The sequence below is a fragment of the Eretmochelys imbricata genome, chromosome 10 (genome assembly GCF_965152235.1).
Source record: "Eretmochelys imbricata isolate rEreImb1 chromosome 10, rEreImb1.hap1, whole genome shotgun sequence".
Lineage (NCBI taxonomy): Eukaryota > Metazoa > Chordata > Testudines > Cheloniidae > Eretmochelys > Eretmochelys imbricata.
This window is the reverse complement of record NC_135581.1, coordinates 26290-44978: the sequence shown is the minus strand read 5'-3', so window position 1 is coordinate 44978 and position 18689 is coordinate 26290. Positions and strand designations below refer to the sequence as shown.

The 18689-nt window shown below is 37.7% G+C and overlaps 1 protein-coding gene across 9 annotated transcripts in view; it reads left to right on the top strand.

Annotated features, from left to right (window-relative positions):
* UNKL (unk like zinc finger) overlaps nucleotides 1-17333 on the top strand; it is a 147600-nt gene extending 130267 nt beyond the window's left edge. For 7 of the 9 annotated variants that reach the window (XM_077829347.1, XM_077829350.1, XM_077829351.1 and 4 more), the window contains 6 exons: nucleotides 2258-2350; nucleotides 7102-7332; nucleotides 8328-8521; nucleotides 9479-9733; nucleotides 13309-13456; nucleotides 13711-17333. In XM_077829347.1, the coding sequence (XP_077685473.1) occupies nucleotides 2258-2350; nucleotides 7102-7332; nucleotides 8328-8521; nucleotides 9479-9733; nucleotides 13309-13456; nucleotides 13711-13763 (974 nt within the window). In that variant the 3' untranslated portion in view covers nucleotides 13764-17333. Of the gene's footprint in view, nucleotides 1-2257; nucleotides 2351-2626; nucleotides 2761-7101; nucleotides 7333-8327; nucleotides 8522-9478; nucleotides 9734-12337; nucleotides 13457-13710 lie in introns of those variants that run through there. The other 2 variants (XM_077829354.1, XM_077829348.1) reach the window with 2 other exon arrangements.
* Nucleotides 17334-18689: the final 1356 nt, after the last annotated feature.

Below are 18689 nucleotides of genomic sequence, written 5' to 3'. Positions count from 1 at the left end.
TCAGAAATAGTTTAAAACTGATAAAGATGACCCAGGAGCCGGCCTTCTTGATGTTTAAGAGGAAGGGCATTAATAGTATCTAAGCTAACGCCAGATAGCACTTGGGAGTTCAAAAAGAGACTCTTAACGATCCGAAGAGGAGTAGAGCCTATCTGCATGGAGTCCAGGGTTAAGTGAGATGTGAAAGGAGGGAGAAAGAAGGAAGCATGAGAGGTTAGATGCTGATTTGAACCTAGAGTTTTTAGTTAAGGAAGGACAGGGCTGGACTTTTAGTTTGTGAGATTTTCAAAAATGTATTACTCATTTTGCCTGCCCAATGAGGTCCCATTAGGTAGAATTGTGAAGCTTTGTGGTACACTGTTTTAATGTAATCTTTTTTCAGGATTGTGAATAAATTTATTTTTAGCTTTGACTGTATTGGGGGATAAATTAATTGTGGTGCATTCTCAAAGGAAGACAGCATAATCAAAGGAAAAGAAGTCACCTAGGATGGGTGGGTGAGATTCTGTGGCCTGCGTTGTGCAGGAGGTCAGACTAGATGATCATAATGGTCCCTTCTGACCTTAGTATCTATGAATCTATGAAAACGTACATTGATGACCAGGAAAATTATTTTAATCTTTTAGAATCTGGAAAGAACTATTAGTTACAATAATTCTGTTTGCCATAGTTTCTTCTCCTCCCTTTGTAGTCAAAGAGACAAAGCACCATGACGGTGCTACCTATCAGGAACCAAGGAAACAAAAGTTTTGCTAATTGTGCTGTGCATGTAAGGCCCCAGACCATCTACTTCCCTCAAGTCAGAGACATCCAAAGCATGAATTTATCTGAGATAAATGAAATGTAGCTGGGGGAGAGAATTCAGGGAAAAGATGGGTGGGAAGAGAGACAGCAACCTGATTTCCCCTTATTTTATGTCCATCTTTTCCAACTCTGTTCACAGAGATACTATAGAACAGGGGTAGTCAATAGGCAAACCTCAGGCCAAATCCAGACTGCCAGATGCTTTTGAACGGACTGTGAAATTTTTTTATTTACTACTACTTCTTATTATTATTATTATTATTAAGGATACAATTTTGTCATGGAGGTCATGGATTCCATGACTTTAACAGACCTACGTGACTTCTTCGGCTTCAGCCCTGGCCGTTGAAGCAGCAGCCGGTGGCCGGAGCAGTGGCCAGCAGTCAGCCCTCGGCAGCAGGATGGAGACTGTTAGCCTCCCCCCGGGTATTTTTAATAAAAATTAGAGACAGGTCATGGGCTTCCATTAATTTATTATCATTATTATTGTTTTTGTATTATTTTCTCTGGAGTCTGGACCTTGGTTATACCTTGACCAAGAAATTTGGACCGTGACAAACCATAATTAATTACCCAGGTATAGAAAAAGCAGTGGATGTAACAAACAATACACTGAAGGGGCAGGCTTTTTTTACTGAGTCACCTACAATAATTTGAGTGAAGGAACTACTTGTAGAAGTAGAATCCAGCTGTTAATACATGGAGATGACTGTCTTGCTGCCTTATGCCCATAAACTGACCATAAAGTGGATACATCTCTGGAGAAGTGACACTGGACAAACTCCAAGGTTTGGCATCCAACTTCATTGTACACCAAAATGCATTCCCTTTCATCTTACAGTGGAAGGTTTGGTGGTGATGTGAACAAATGCTTTCCCCAACCTCCTGTAGAAATACAGTCCGCAAGACTGCCGAGTTTGAACTCATTCTCTTCCATTTGGCTTCATTTACATAGAAATAAAATAACACAAATTTCAGTTAAGACATTGTCACCAGACTTGGTTGGTCATAGGACTGTTCCTCCATCTGGACGGTTCAGCCCCAGAGCACCAGTGCCCCCTCTCATATATTCAGGTGGGGTGACAAGTGAATGTGTTTAACCCTTTCCCAGCAGGATTAACTACTTTTTTTTTCTCTTTCTTAATTTCTAATCCATAACAAGTGCCTCTCTCTCTCCCCGACCTCCCCACCTTTATGCACTACTTGATTAACGCACTAAAAAATTTCTAGTAGACGAGAGGCAAAATCATTGTCTTACAAGAGCCAGGGACTTTCCTTTATTATGTGTCTGTACAGTACCTACAGAGGGGTCCTGATCTAGCTTTTAGGGTCCTCTAGGCATGACTGTAATAGAAATAATAATGGTCCAGATAATATTGTGAAGTTCCAGGAAACATAACAGTTTTATCAATAATGCAGATACATTTTCATTAACACGTATTTTATTTAACAGGTTCTGCTTTAGATCTACATTTTAGTGATATAAATGTCGCATCCTTAGATAAAGAATTAGAAGATCAAGAAAACAGTGACCTTGGATTAACAAGTAAGAACTCAGTTTACAAAAGTTATCCATTTTCATGTATTTATTTAAAGTATTTTTCTTCCTTATCAGACTCTTCAGAAGATTTATCTTACAGCCGAGACTCACATAGCAACTCATAATGTTGTGGACAGCCATACTGTAAACTTTGGCCTTGATCTGGCAATTGACTCTGCCTGCGTGGATCCAATTTCAGATTCGGAAACTTTGACTATTATTCTACAATTCTATTTAGTGGAAAAAATGTGAACAAGACTGCTTTAATGAAAACTCACTTTCCAACTCAGTCCCAAGTTCAGTATCTTTCTCAGGAAAATCAAGATCTTGGCTCCCTTATATTTTAAACTTCCTGTTTGTATTATATGTCCAAGGATTATGAGTTACATTGAGATTCATCAGAGACAGTGTTTAAAGTAAGCAGGACCTGAACATCTTGATTTAACAAAAGTTTATTCTGTTTTTCCGTAATGAGTGACTAAAAGGAAATAATGCAAAGAATTAAATGAGTAAAATAATCATATTTGAAAGAAGGAATGACCAGTTAATTTGAAGGTCTGACTGGCTTTGTTTTACAGTGCTCGCTCCCGGCTACCTACATTTTCCTCTACATTATTTGCTTTCCTGCTTAGAACTGAGAGAGAATACTTTATCCAATTGGCCTATTCTGAGAAAGGAGAGGAAGAGACAACACAGAGGAAGAGCAGTATTGGGGTAGAGAACTTGGGAGGAAGGATGAAGGGGAGAAAAACATCAAGGAAGAAACAGTTTAAAAATGCCACCCTTTCTAGATGAAAGCAGAAAAGGAAGGAGAAAAAGAATGGAAAAATAGGAAGTTAAAACTGAGCCATTGTAGTTTTATGAAATATTTAATTTGACATTCATTTTGAAGTGACACACTACTAAGAAAATAAGGGTATGTTTTCATAACATCCCCGTGGAGCAGTGAAAACTAAAGCAACATTAAAATAATTTATTAGTGCATTGATAACCTAGCCCATGCTGGCTGTTTCCTTATAGCACATATGGTCTGTTGACATTTACCCCGAGCCTTTCTCAAACTTTTGGTGGTGCCAATACTGAGTTACCAGGGAGACGGGAACATGGAGAGGCTCTCTCCTGACCATACTGTGACGGGATCCTCCTGGGGTGCAGCCTGGGACTGTGGGACCGCTGTGCCCCCTTAACTGAATGCCTTGCTAGTGACCAGCAGCAAGCCCCTCTAGGCCCTGTGATCACTCAGCACAACAGCATGTGGAGCCCCACACACCCAGCTAGATTGAATGAATGCTCCCAGAGCCACTCATGAATTACACAGAGAAAGGCACCAGAGCCAAATCCCCCGAGCTCCCAGCACTCTACCTCAGAAATATACCATCTTGCACTGCTCAAGATGGGCAGTGCAGATTTATTAATTGGTTCACCACTTCAGCAATGGAAAGTGGTTATACACCAGCCTTTGCAAAACCTGAGATTTGCCACACACTTCATACAAAAGATAAACAGTTAAACAAATGTATTGACTATAAAAGATAGATTTTAAGTGATATTAAGTGATAGGCAAAAAGTCAGAGTTAGTTACCAAAAGAAATAAAATATAAGCATGCAGTCTAAACTCTCAACCCTGTTAGACTGGGCAACATCGAGATTAAGCAGTTGCTCACCCCACTGGATATTGCAGTCCTTAATATACAGGTTTGGCCCAGGTTTAAGGAACAATCTCCTCTGTTAGAGTCTTGACTTCTTCTCAGTGTCTTAGTTGCTTGCAATGTAGGTGTGGGAAGGAGAAAAGGACCAGTATGTGTCCACTCTGTTTTATACCCTCAGTCCATGTGCTTGGAAAAAACAAGTCCAGGCATGTCTGGGTGGGCCTTGCTGAGTCTCTAGGCAAGGCTGAGCAATTTGCCTGGTGTGGCCTTATGCAGTTGAGTCATTGCATCATAGCTCCCTTGCCAGACAGTGGTTGTTGATGGGTTGATTGATACACCATCCAGGTGTTGGCTACTTTCTTTGCTGTTGCCTCTGGGGAGCTAATGTCTAGCTGATCCCCCAACTTACACCATGTTTTAGTGACCACCATATAACATAATTCTCATAACTTCATAGGCATTAATGATATACACATGGGTAGAGAAATGACTTTCAGCAGATCATTCCCTTTCCCCTGATACCTTACAAGACATGCTTTATATGTAAGATCACGATTATATAAAAATGAGGAGTATGAAGGTTCCAGAATACGCCCCCAAGGTAATGAATGTCGCATACACAGAAAGAAAAGGCTTCAGAATCACTAACATTATTATAATTTGCAGAGAGACAGAAGGGTGCTAGGTGCTTTGCACACAGTAAGAAGAATAAATATAATTTAAATAATCAATGTGCAAGGAAAGTGTGGATGATGAAATGCAATAAAATCAAAATGGTAGAGCGCAGTTAATTCCATTAATTTTTAAGCAATATTGACAATATTTTCTATTATCTATCTTGTTAATTCTTATTTGAAGGGGCCTATTTCTAAGATTTAGCGAGGGGAGGGAACTACATGGGAGGGTGTATTTTAGGGAAGAGGGGAATAAAACTGAGGCGAGAGTGGAAGGACAGAAAAGCAGCACATGATATAATGGAATTACTGTGTGGACTTATGACATCTTGCGATCTGCCACAGCTTGATTACCAAAATAACTAGTATCACCTTTAAGTTAGCTCTGGCAACAACTTTATGTTTGAATTCCAGATTTTACATTCTTTGTATACGGTAATCTGGTTTTATGGATTATAATTCCTGTCATGAGAGCAACCAGCAGTACTGGTAGAGTGACTTTCTTCAAAGTTTGGGCAAGTTATGCTCTTCTGCTTGAGTGATTGTCTCCCCAGTTTTCAGTAAAGGGATACAACAGCAGGCTACTCCTTTGTCTCTGTAAGCACACAGTGTGATGTGTTAGCTGTTACTTTTCTCTACTGGGGTTAGTGGTGTGTCCTCTTGGAAACCAGAAAATATGTCTGACGGTTTAAGTGTGCAGCTTAGAATTTATCTCTGCTGCTGACCATAGTAAGGTCAGATATGCCGTGAATTATGCTAATGCTATAACTTTGTTAACAGGGATTTGATCTGCTTCCCCATATCATAAGGACAAATGCGAAGTTCTCCACTTAGAAAGGAACAATCAGTTGTACATATACAAAATGGGAAATGACTGCCTAGGATGGAGTGCTGCGGAAAGGGACCTGGGGGTCGTAGTGGATCACAAGCTAAATAGGAGTGAATAGTGTAAAGCTATTGGGGGAAAAAAGCAAGCAAACATCATTCTGGGATGTATTAGCAGGAGTGTCATAAGCAAAGCATGAGAATTAATTCTTCTGCTCTACTCTGCGCTGATTAGGCCTCAACTGGAGTATTGTGTCCAGTTCTGAGCACCACATTTTAGGAAAGATGTGGACAAATTGGAGAAAGTCCAGAGAAGAGCAAGAAAAATTATTAAAGTCCTAGAAAACATGACCTATATGGTAAGACCTATATTGTTTAGTCTGGAGAAGAGAAGACTGAGATGGGTCAAGATAACAGTTTTCAAGTACATAAAATGTTGTTACAAGGAAGAGAGAGAAAAATTGTTCTCCTTAACGTATGATGATAGGACAAGAAGCAATGGGCTTAAATTGCAGCAAGGGCGGTTTAGGTTGGACTTTAGGAAAAACTTCCTGAATGTCAGGGTGGTTAAGCACTAGAATAAATTGCCTAGGGAGGTTGTGGAATCTCTATCATTGGAGATTTTTAAGAGCAGGTTAGGTAAACACCTGTCAGGAATGGTCTAGATAATACTTAGTTCTTCCATGAGTGCAGGGGACTGGACTAGATGACCTCTTGAGGTCCCTTCCAGTCCTAAGATTCTGTGATTCTGTACCCTTCCCCATATCAAAAGTAATACTGTACAACCTCCAAAATGAAGGCTATTGTAACTAATGAAACCTGCATGGGTTGAGGTAATGTAGACAGATTGCATTTGCCTATGTTGGAATTTGTCTAGAAAACCTAATTTAATATCCCAACTGTTGCAAAAATGGCGTGAGATCTTTAATGGCCATCTGTGGTAAGGGGATATGTCTCATCTGAAAGACAGTGGTTGTCTTTCACCATCATCCTCCAGAAAAAACAGTTATTTTGCTGTTTAAGTTAGTGCATTTCTGCCCTATGCTCATCTGATATTTCAGTGCTTTACTTGCGTATGTTCTAACCAAATTCTAACTTGGCCAAATGCATTGTACCTACCTGAACTCCCATTACTGGTATTCTTCCTTATTTACTGTGGTGAAGTGTTGCTATCCCCTGTATTCCATGCTTGGGGTGGTTACATCTTTGTGGTGAGTAGTGTGATTCCTGCAAATCCCATATGTACCTCATATGGAGGATTGTGTGGCTGCATTTTATAATGTTTGTAAAGTACTTTGAGATCTTTGTTTGGAGGGCATTCTGGAAATATGGTGCATTTAGCCTTCCAGTCTTATTCAGATTTTTACTGAAATAATTCTACAAGGGGCCAAATTTTTTTCATCATAGGAACCTCTTGTGTATGTTTGGGAGGTGGGCTGAGTGGCTCGTGGGATTGAATATGCATAGTGTCTGCACTTACACATAATACAGGTTGTTTACAAAAGTAAGAGAACTGATTAACCTTTTTCTGTGAGGATAGGGGTTAGAGAGATCTTAATTGTGTTGCTTTGTAACTCAAAAAATGTTTTTTTTTCCCCCCTTTATCTAGGTCAAAGGTTACTGGGAAGTTCAGCTCCTGTCAATATTCCAGGTTCTGTTGCTCGTTCCTCATCTTTACATTCATCATCTTCCCTTTCAACCTCTCCACTCAGTTCTCTTTCACAGTCGTTGTCTCAGTCTTTTATTTCATCCACTATGGCTCCTCACCAACAGCAGACTCAGCCTTTGAAATCAGAACATAGTATGTTAGGCACTTCAGCCTCTTCTCATAATTCTTTAGGTAAGTCATGTGAATGGTTAATCCTTTGTGTATAATAGAAAGGTAGTCCATGGCAAGTCAAACAGATTTTCAGCTGAAGTCTGTATACCTTTCCTGTGATCTCTTATCTGGAAGTCAAAGGTTAATTATTGTTATAAATAAGTAATTTGTCCTGTTCTTTACAAATAGAGTAAGAGATTCGTGCCTCAAAGAGCTTCCTATCTAAGGGTATGTCTACACTGGCAATTGAATGAAAAAACTTTTGTCTTTCAGAGGTGTTTAAAAAAGAAACAACCCTGAAAGACAAAAGTTTTGCCAGCGAAAAGCACCAGTGTGAACAGCACTTTGTCGGCAGGAAAACCGACAAACAGCAGCTACGCTGCGAAACTTTAGCAGCATGGCTGTAGCGACACAGCCAGGTCGCTAAAAGCTGTGTAGTTTAGACATAGCCTAAGACTGATCAGAAAAGTAAACATAAGTCATAGGACAAAGTTCAGAGAAGGGAAAGTAAGGAGAGGTTATTGGCAATGGAGGAAGGAACAAAGAATTCCTGGAAATGGTGGGTTTTAAAGAGGGATTTGAAAGAGAAGAGAGGGCACTTGGCACCTTAGTTGGAGAACGTTCTAGCTATTAAAAAATAGTATGAATTACAATCCAGAGCAGAGAATGTGAGAGAGCTGAAGCTGAAAATAAGAGATTTTGGGGCAGCAACTACTTTTTGGAATAGAAACAGATTCCTAGTCTTCCTGTTCCCATTTCAGGGCTGTGCTTTGTGTGAAAGCAAACAAACAAAAACCTACACACAGTGAGGTTGCTGGAATGCTTCGAGTACTTCAAAAAAAATCTTTTGCTTAATGCTGCATCTCTGGACATAGGTGGAACTGTTATTACATATCTTGAAGCTAAAAAATATAACTGTCTGCTTAGTGCTTTTATCTAATTGTCTAGTTCCGCATGTGGTACATTTTATTAGAGGTGTGCAACATGTTTATTTTTGTGTGTCCTATGTTTGGCAGGTGTTACAGGGAGCATTTGGGACTTCATAACTGGGAGTTTCTCTCCTAGTCCATCCCCAATATTGAACAGTGGTACTATGCCCTCAACAAACTCAAACGCCAGTGGAAGTGAATTAGCTCACGTTAGACAGGAACTTGATGATGCCAATCGAAAAATAAAACAATGGGACGATTCTTGGCAACAAGTAAAGCAGGTACAGTAATGATGGTGACACTAAATTAAGGTTTGTTTCCTGAATAACTTCTGATAAAATCACCTTCTTATTGTGTTTATTTTTACCAAGGCATCTTTAATTGTAATTTCAATTTAGAGGTTTTATTCCATTTTACCAATTATTAATCCTGAATTCTGGCTTTTCATGTCTAAATTGTCCTGGAGGAATGAAGGAGACTGATCAATAGCAGCCAAGAGAGAGAGAACCAACTTGTTACTTCCCTTAAATCATTCTGCTTTTAAAGACAGAGACAGACAGACAGAATGGCTTTAGGGAGCATGTTCAACAGTTGCCGCTGCTGCTGCTGTTTCAGCAACTGGTGGCATGTCTGCCCTCCAATACCTGACTCAGGATGTCCGTAGCATACAGAAATGGAGTGAGATTGACACAATTAATACATGGCTCGGGCTGTGGGGCATAGCTGGACATTTTAGCTAACTCCCTAGCACGCAGGATGCTAGGGTCAACATCTGCCTGGCTTCTCCACTGGCGCATTTTGGGAGTGGGTAGTAAAGGGCTTTTTCTGTTTTTTTCCGTCTCCTGGCATATTTGCACTGGACACAACAGTTCCAACTTTTTCTGCTGTTGAGAGATAATAAATAGAGTAGTTTTACTATATTTTGAGGTTTTTATTGTCTTTTGCCATCAAATTATGAACTGAACAATTCCTATTTTTATTTATACAGCTCCATAAATGTGCATAGAGACTTACAGACAAGCAGATATGGCATTCTTGCTTAAAATCTAAGTTAAGACAAAAAACAAAGGGAAGTGATAAACAATGGGTGGCGGGAGTAAAGGAAAGTGATGGGGACAGTAAGATCATATTGTAGCTGAAGGTAAGTATTGCATGTATCTTGAGGGCTTTTATAGTTACGCCTGTGTTCTTAGTTTACAAAATATTTTTATAACTTTCTGCAAATGTTTTTGTCCCAGGCATGTGATGCATGGCAAAAAGAGGCCCAAGAGGCAAAGGAACGTGCTAAAGTGGCAGATGCTGACAAAAAACTAGCTCTTCGGAAAAAAGAAGACTTAGAAAATAAATTAAAAAAGCTGCAGGAACAATTTGATATGTGTCTGTCCACTACAGTACTCCATATGAAAAGCTATGGCGATATAAAAAAGATACCATTACCAAAGCTTCATTCTTTACAAAACCAGCTGCGTTTAGATTTAGAAACAGTAGATGGGGTAAGTGTGTCTGTACTGTGGATATTGTTAGTTAAAATAGGCAGTTTAACAGTATTATATAAGATGCTGATTCAGAGTTTCATTTCAAACTGATACAACGTTAAATCTAAATACCATTTTGGTCTGAAATATGCAATAGTTTGAATTTCCCGAATCCAACTGATGATTTTTTTTTTTTTATTTTGGTGCTGAGCTGTGACAAGAGTGGCAAGCAACTTCAGATATCTTTCAGTGAGAAAAAACACATTAAAACATACTTTTAACTACAATGCACTAAAGAGCAGCTATGTAAATAAAGAGCTTTAAATATTTGGAGAGTGTGTAGTAAAGTCTCCTATTTAGAAACTGACATCTCTGCATGCAGACTAGGTGGACTGCTAGCAATGATAAAGTAAATATAAATTTAAAACAAGAAATTGCTTTCCTTTCAAGTGGTGTATTGTTATCTCGGAGGTTAGTTTAGTTCATTTCTGACCTCTCTTGGTATGATCTCATAATTGATTATGGGTGCAAAATTAGAGGCTAATTTTTTTAAAGTTGGCCTATATATAATCTGTAATTTAGCAATATGAACATAGTCTAATGACAGATGACAATTACATTTTAAAGATGCAGTCTTTCTTCTGCAAGTCAAGGGTGACCTTCTACATGTCTGAGAAAACAGAACATAGCAACCTTTTTTTCCAGACTGCTGTAACCAATTTTTCGTTTTCTACCATGTAACTAAAGAAGACTATTAAAGTTTCTGGATGAAATCCTCAGCTGAACAGAGGATATGGCAACCAGAGCACAATTTCAGACTTCCATTTAAAGAAAATCTGAACAAAAGTTATATATATTTTTATGCCCTTTGAACTCTCTAACACTGAAATTTCTGAAGAACGTAAATAAGAATTAGCCACTGTCTTCATGAATGACGGCTCAAAAATCTGACCTTAAAAGAAAATGTACTGGATATGGAGACGTAACCAAGCAAATTGGTTGAAACTATTGTAAAGAACAAACACACAGATAAACATGACATGGGGAAGAGTCAGTACGGCTTTTGGTGAAGCATCATTTTCCTTTACAATATATTAGAATTCTTTGAGGGGGTCGACAAGGGTGATTCAGTCGGTACTTGGACCTGTGCTGTTCAATGTATTCATAAATGATCTGGCAAACAAAAATTTGCAGACAATACAAAATTACTCAAAATAGTTAAGTCCAAAGCTCACAGTGAACCATTGCAAAGGGATCTCACTAAACTGACTAACTGGGCAACAAAATGGCAGGTGAAATTCAATGTTGATAATTGCAAAATAATGCACATTGGAAACATAATCACAACTATGCATACAAAATGATGGGGTCTAAATTAGCTATTACCACTCAAGAAAGATCATGGAGTCATCATGGATAGTTCTCTAAAAGCATCTGCTCATTGTGCAGCAAAATGTTAGGAATGGGATAGATAATATGTAAGGGTATGATTCTGTCACAGAGGTCACCTGGATTCCATGACTTTCTGGGATCTCCATGACTTCTTTTGCAGTGGCAGAGCTGGAGCAATTCTCAGCCCCGTGGCAGCCAAAGCAACAGCTGAAGGAGTGAACAGGGTTGGGTCAGCCCCCTTGGGATAGGAGAAGCGATGAGGCTGGAGCAGCTGCTGGAGGTCAGCCCCCCCGCAGCACTCCAACTGTTAGTCCCTCCCCCCACAGTGCATCTTTAGTAAAAGTCACAGACAGGTTGTGGACCTCTATGAATTTTTGTTTATTGTCCGAGACCTGTACCTGACTTTTACTAAAAATATGTGTGACAGAATCTTAATCTTTATAATAAGACAGAAAATATCATAATGCCATTATATAAATTCATGGTATTCTGAAATACGGTCAGCAGTGCCGGTTGCCCTATCTCAAAAAGGATGTATGAGAACTGGAAAAAGGTACGGATAAGGGCAACAACAACAGTTATGGGTATGAAACAGCTTCCATAGGAGGAAGGATTTAAAAGACTGGACCTGTTCATCTTAGAAAAGAAATGACTGAGGGGGGCTATGATAGAGGTCTATAAAATCACAAATGGTGTTGAGAAAGTGAATAAGGAAGTGTTTGTTTACCCTTTCATGTAACACAAGAATTAGGGATCACCTGATGAAATTAATAGGCAGTAGGCTTAAAACAAACATAATTCACTGTCAACCTGTAGAACTCGTTCCATGTGATGTTGCGAAGACCAAAAGCATAACTGGATTCAAAAAATTTATTGAGGATGGGTCCATAAATGGCTGTTAGCCAACAGGGACAGTAATGCAACCCCATGCTCCAAATGTCCCTAAACCTCCAATTGCCAGAGGTTGAGTCTGGATGACAGGAGATGGATCACTCAAAATTGCCCTCCTCTTTTCATTACCTCTGAAACAGCTGGTACTTGCCACTATCAGAGACAGGATAGATGGGCCTTTGGTCTGACCAGTATGGCCATCCAAACAAGAATATCAACCGTAAATAAAGACTAGCAAGGAGAAGACAAGATCAGCAAAACAAGCTAGTGCTAGTAAAAAGGGGATAAGAAGGGTTTTGTTTACTTGTTTTGATGGGAACTTGTTTTGTCTTGTATCAGATGTTAATGGAACCAGAGTTTCCAGAGGACTTTGAGGAAGATATTCTTATAGACTACTCTCTGTGAGTTAGCAGAACTTGATAATTGAGAACAAAAGATTATAAACACAGTGGCTTATAAGCACACTCTTCACCAAGTTCAGCCTCACAGCTCACCTTCTTTGGATGATGATCTACAACTGGGAAAGTAAGAGGGAAGACAGTTGGAGTTACATAGAACAACTGGGTCAAAGATTTATTTTTTTATCCTTCTGTGGCAAACACATTTATTTGCCAACATAATGGCTTCCCCAAAGTCTTGATCAGCAGATTTTTACTGAATGTTGTGTATCTGGGAGGTCTCCACTCTGACTGATGCAAATTACATGCATTGTGAGGAAATATGTCAGATTGAATGGTCGATATTCATAGTGGCAGACCAGCGTCTCAAAAGCGTCTCAGTCTTCTCAGTTTTAGAGCTTGTCTTCATGTACAGCAATACAGTGGTGCAGCTGTGCCACTCTAGCACTTTAATGAAGATGCTCCTATGCCAATGGGAGAGCTTCTCCTGTCAGCGTAATTAATTCAAGTCCCCAGTAGGAACTTGGGGTGGTTAAGTCAGTATAACTATGTTGCTCAGGGCTGTGGATTTTTTGCACCCCTGAGCGACGTAGTAATACCGATATAAGTCTGTAGTGTAGACCTGGCCTGAATTTTGGGTGGTGGTACTCATCCAGGTTTTGATTGTGCAGGGAAAAATTTGAGTCACAGCTTGTTTTGCACTTGTGTCCTTGCTGAACACATTATTGCTTTATAGACTATTCTCAGTTCTGTTTACCCTGTTCTGGTGCTTGAACTAGCTATTAACTGTACCAACAGAAGATTCTTAAGTGTTATTGAAGTAAGAATTTATCATCAAATAATAGGAATACAGCAACCACTGTGAGACATTACACATTGGAATTTTTATTGAGAGCAATTTTCTTTTTACAGGTAATTTTCCAACTTCATTCAAAGAAGTGTGTTGTATGCCAAGAACATGACCGGAGTGTAATCCTGAAGCCATGTCAACATTATGTACTTTGTGAACACTGTGCAGCTAAACAGGAATGTCCTTGCTGCAAGATGAAAAAAAGAAATGGTAATGAAAAGTCATGGTACTTATAATCATGTTAATGAACTAAATATATTTTATGTTCTGGTATTTTATATAAGAATTATATCTGTAGTAATTAATCCATTTACTAGTGCTAGACTGATCTCCATTTTGACCTTATAAGATATTTTAGTTGTTTTTACTATAGGAAATGTGGTTTGGCTGCCTTTACGTATTGAATTCTGTTAATGAAGTTCTAAAGTTCCGTGGTTATTTCTTTCCCCACCTGCCCTTTTCAGTTTTCCACTTACATTCCTGGTGCACAAGCTACTCAGGTTCACTTACAGCATAATCACTTCTTACAGGTATGTACTCGCAATGCGTGAATGGGGGATTTATGCCCGTGCCTCCCATTAGCATTAATGTAAGACACTCATGTAAATACAATACTTGTTGATGGGAGGACCTTACCCCTCACCATGTTTAGTGTGCTGTAATCCTTTGCCAGTATTTTTTAATCAGTCTAACACTACTGTTTACTTGGTTATTTGAAGAAATTTGATTCCTGTAAAAGCACTTTGCTAACTGTTTTTTGTTAGAGATTGTTATAAATTGCTTTAACCTGCTTTCTAGGTTTTAATGTTTATTTTTTTAATATGCGGTATGAAGCTTTGTGTGTGTACTGTGAACTTAAAATATTTATATCAGTTTTACTGTTAAATCATATTATGATAGTATAGTATAGTTAAATTTCATTTTTGGCTTTAGTAGTTACTAAATGAACAAGTACATATAAATGAGAACTTGCCTAGAATTTTTACAGTTTAAGTCAACTGCAGACTAATAGTATTTATAAGTATACTAGCAGAGAGTGACATTGAAAGAGACACATATGCGTAAATATTCAAATACTTTTTTTTTATTTTGTGAAACAAACCAGTTTTCTTAAACAACTGTGCATTTTCATATTGCCCCAAGTTGGATTTTTGTAGTCTTAATGAACACATTTGTATAACTCCTAATCTGTGTGATTACCTATCATGAATTGATATACTCCATAGCCACTTTTACCAAGTGCCTGTGCCTTGCACCCAGTAAAATTGCAAAATATGTGAAGGAAACCGTTTGCAAACAATTTATACCACCTAATTCTGTACAGGACAATTGGATGATAATTAAAATTTAATAGAATTTCAAAATAATACCTTGCAATGGGCAAAAGATACTAGGTTTTGTTTTTACGTAAATAAATACAATACACCTTTGGGTTTAGCTCTAAAATTATTTAAATATTTTATCAGGCAGTGGTGCTTTATTGTAATGATTTTTTTAAAAAATAGTTGTCCATATTTAATGCTGATGATTAGGAGTATGCAATTTAGGAGAAGTTAATTATTGTATCTTAACACTGTATCTTGTTGCTTTCCTTAAAGTTAACTATTCTTGTAGGGAAGAGTTACCTGTGGTGTTACTTTTCTTTCCTGTTAAATACAAGTATGACACAAGTACAGCTTACGTTCAAATGACCTACAACTGTGTTACATAATGTGAATATTCCTATTAATTAATACATTAATGAACAAGAAGTGCATTGATATGACCAGCAAAGAGTTTAATTATTTCTGAAGTTTGTTCAGATGCATTGCAATAGAAACAAGATACATGCTAAATTGTATTTCTGATCTTGAAAAATATCTTTGAGATTTGTATCAGTGTTAAAGAATTCAGAGCCCAATCCAAAGCCCCCTAAAGTCAATGTGCTTTCATTGATCTATGTGCACTTTGGACTAGGCCTTGAGTTAGCAGAAAAAAGCACGTAAGATTACATTTATTGTAGTAATAAAATCTACAGAATCATCACTACCTTGTTCTATCAAACTGTGAGAACATGAAGATCTTTTGAGAATGAAGGAGGGAAGATAAAACCCATGATGGATTTACATTTGGATCTGGAGCTCTTAAAAAGTAATTTACAAACACAATAGTCTGAAGATAATTGTCGAACATTTTTAAACAGGTTTTAAGGTTGAATTTCATAATATGGCCTGATGCATTTTTCACGTAATTTTTTAACATTTTCTCTCAACATTGTATATTGAAATACTTTATTACTATAATTTCATTTTCAGCAATATATTTCTCTCTCCTGAAAGATGATTTTGTATTATCATAGAAGTAGAACCAGTTTAGATTTTTTTTAAGTGGTACTTGAATCACTAAGCTTTGCTGTGAGTATTAATGGACTTCTACACTTGTGGAGTCTTTGCCAAAGATTTTTTTTGAACATTAATTAACTTTTGAACATGGGACTAACTTCTCTAGCTCTTCTTTGCTAACATAGTTAACTAATATTCTTAGCAGATTTTAGTGAAATAAATCCAAATTAGATTGAAATGTGGCCATATGTGTCAATGTTCAGTTCATTACTTAAGAAATTTTGAAATATTTTTGTGCTACTTTTGTCACAGTTTATAGTTCTTTATATACATTACTGTGCATTTGTGTATCATCCTAGGACCTTTTCTTTGGTCTTTTCTTTTTGTAATAGGAGGTTTTTAAAATCTCTAGCTGATGCTTTTCAATTTACAAATGAGTTTTAACAGCAAGGACAAAGTAAATTGTCACATTAACGTGCACAGTTTGCACATACTGTCTTTTTAGATGAAATCAACTAATTATTGGGTAAACTTTTTCAGTTTTTTAGCATTTGTATGTTACATAATTAATGTTGAGAATGATTACATAGCTGTGTATTGTTGTTTACAAGTGGGGAAAAAAAAATGTAAATATATCCTGGGAGCAGCTGAGTTGGCTTTTGGACAGATCTAAATTTGAGTCTTGAAGGAAAAGATAGACCAAAGAAATGTTACCTATGAGTGAAATTCCCAGAGTGAACAGCTTGTTGCTTGTTACCTTGTGGAAATATTGTTAGGTAGTTACATGAACCACATGTAGCATTCACATAAAAAATGCTATAATTATTTTCCAATAAGCCCATTCCCTGAGGAATTATAAGCAAGGTCTCATTAACTTTTCTTTTTACAGATTAACTCAGTTACTTAAAATTAAGAATTATTGGAAACATTTTTACAGTGATACTTTTAAATCCAGGATAATGCAATATAGGCAGCATAAATTAGCAGTTGTACTTCAATGAAAAAATGTTACAAGGGAAGTATTTACATTTGTGAATTTTTGTCCTGGTGATACAAATGCTATGTAGATGCACTAAAAATATATTTGAGCAAGAATATAATATTGTCATTTGTTAGATGAGCAAATTATATAAAGGTAAAATACACTCATTTGTTAGTTTCATTCTAGTGTTTGAAGGCAGTTTGATCAAGTTATCATGTAAATTTATGTAAAAGTATTAATACTTTTATGTGAATGCAATTAACTTGTTATTATGCCTTGGGGTATAGTAGATGAAAATTACAGTTTCTCAGGGTTTTAAAATCAAGAACTGTAATTTAACAGAAAGTTTGCTAAATTCAGATAGATCCCAAGCTGCATCTTATGGTTTTGTTATTTCGTCTTTTTTGAATAGCAGATTATTAAAAACATCTGTTTTGTTATGTATTGCTATTCAGAATATCCTAGTGTTAAATATTAATAGTAATATTATTACTGTCACAATATATTTGTGTAACTGTGGTCAGCAAAATACCTTAAATGGACGTGGAATTTTTACTTGTATTAATTTATGGAACCTTTTAATGTTCTGAGTGCATAGACAGAAATGGTATTGTGAATGGAAATGTTCTTAACTGAGAAGGTATTTATAATGCATAATCATTTACTTGTAGTGAATTGTTAACACTTGTTAAAACTTTTTTACACTATAGCATTTATGCAATGGTTTACAGAATTCATGGACTTATTTTTATTATCGATATGAAATTAAAATTTTTGATCTTTATTGCTTAGCTTACTGTGTTTGTAGACAATTGAGGTTTGAGGTCTTTCATTTTATTGTAAAAGATGTATACATATGGTAACTGTGGGTTTGCATTTCTAAACATCATATTGGAAAGATTTTACTTACTGACTTCCTTTTTAGATCAATATTTCCAGGGATTCTGTATTGTGGAATCATCATCTTCTGGAATCAGGTTGTGGCATTTCTAGCATTGTGACTGGACTTGCCTGTCTCCAAAGGAAACCCAGTACTTAATATTATCAAAATAACTGACTTACATAGTGGAGATTAGTGGAGATACTATGTTTCAAATTTTCTACTGTTGTATGCAGTGTAGTTGTAGTAATTTCAATTCCAGGATATTAGAGAGATAAGATGGGTGAGGTAATATCTTTTATTGGACCAGCTTCTTTTTGGTGAGAGAGCTCACCCACCTTGTGTCTCTAAATTTTCCACTGTCACTTACTGTGAAACATAACATTCCCAGATGCTATCTCCCATCAGCCAGTGGCCTCTGGCACCATGAAAGAGAGTTCTTCATAGTTCTGTTACATTCCCTGTAATCTTCCTGCTTAAATTTTGATAGTTCTTTCTGACTTAAGTTAAGAAGTTACACACTTTGTAGCCTGTGTAGGCTGAGCGTATTGCACACACCAGGGCTTATTTTCATTTCTCCATTCCTAATCCCACCCCCAACAAGCTCCATGGGTGCCACTCTCTTATCCCCCTTTTCGAGGGACTCCGTGCAATTCCTCACAATCTCTTCCCTTCCAGTGTCTGTGTGCACCCATTCCCTCCATCCCCCCATACCAATGGCTCTGTGAGCACCCCCTTCCCATTTCCCTTTGTTCCATTGGCTGTGTGCCCCATTCCCCCATGCCAGGGCATGTGTGCACCTCTGTTTCCCCCTCATACCTGGTTCCTCATACCTGGTCCCCCGCCCCCTGGGGTTCTATAGGTGCCAAAACCCTGTGATAGCTGACAATACTTAATAAGCATATATTGAGCCCTGTGCATCCCTGGAGTTGTAATCTCCCTCCCCGGTGTGTTTGGCAGGCAGCACCCTATGTGCTGCATGTGGCAGCCCCACATCGACTCCATGATTTTTCAGTGGTATTTTTTAAGGTAATTTTAATTTTGCAAAGACTCCCAGAATGTCAGCCCAGGCTCTTCCTTCTGTCCTATTACCATTGCAGCAGCCTGGTCACTGGTAGGAAATGTTACCTTCATAGATATTTGGCTTTAACTTAACTCTATGTATTGGCCAGTTGCTGGGGATGGTCTTTGGCCTGTAAATACTCAAAGGGACACATATGTTACTCAGCTGCATAAAGAGTTTGGTCCCGATCCTGTAAA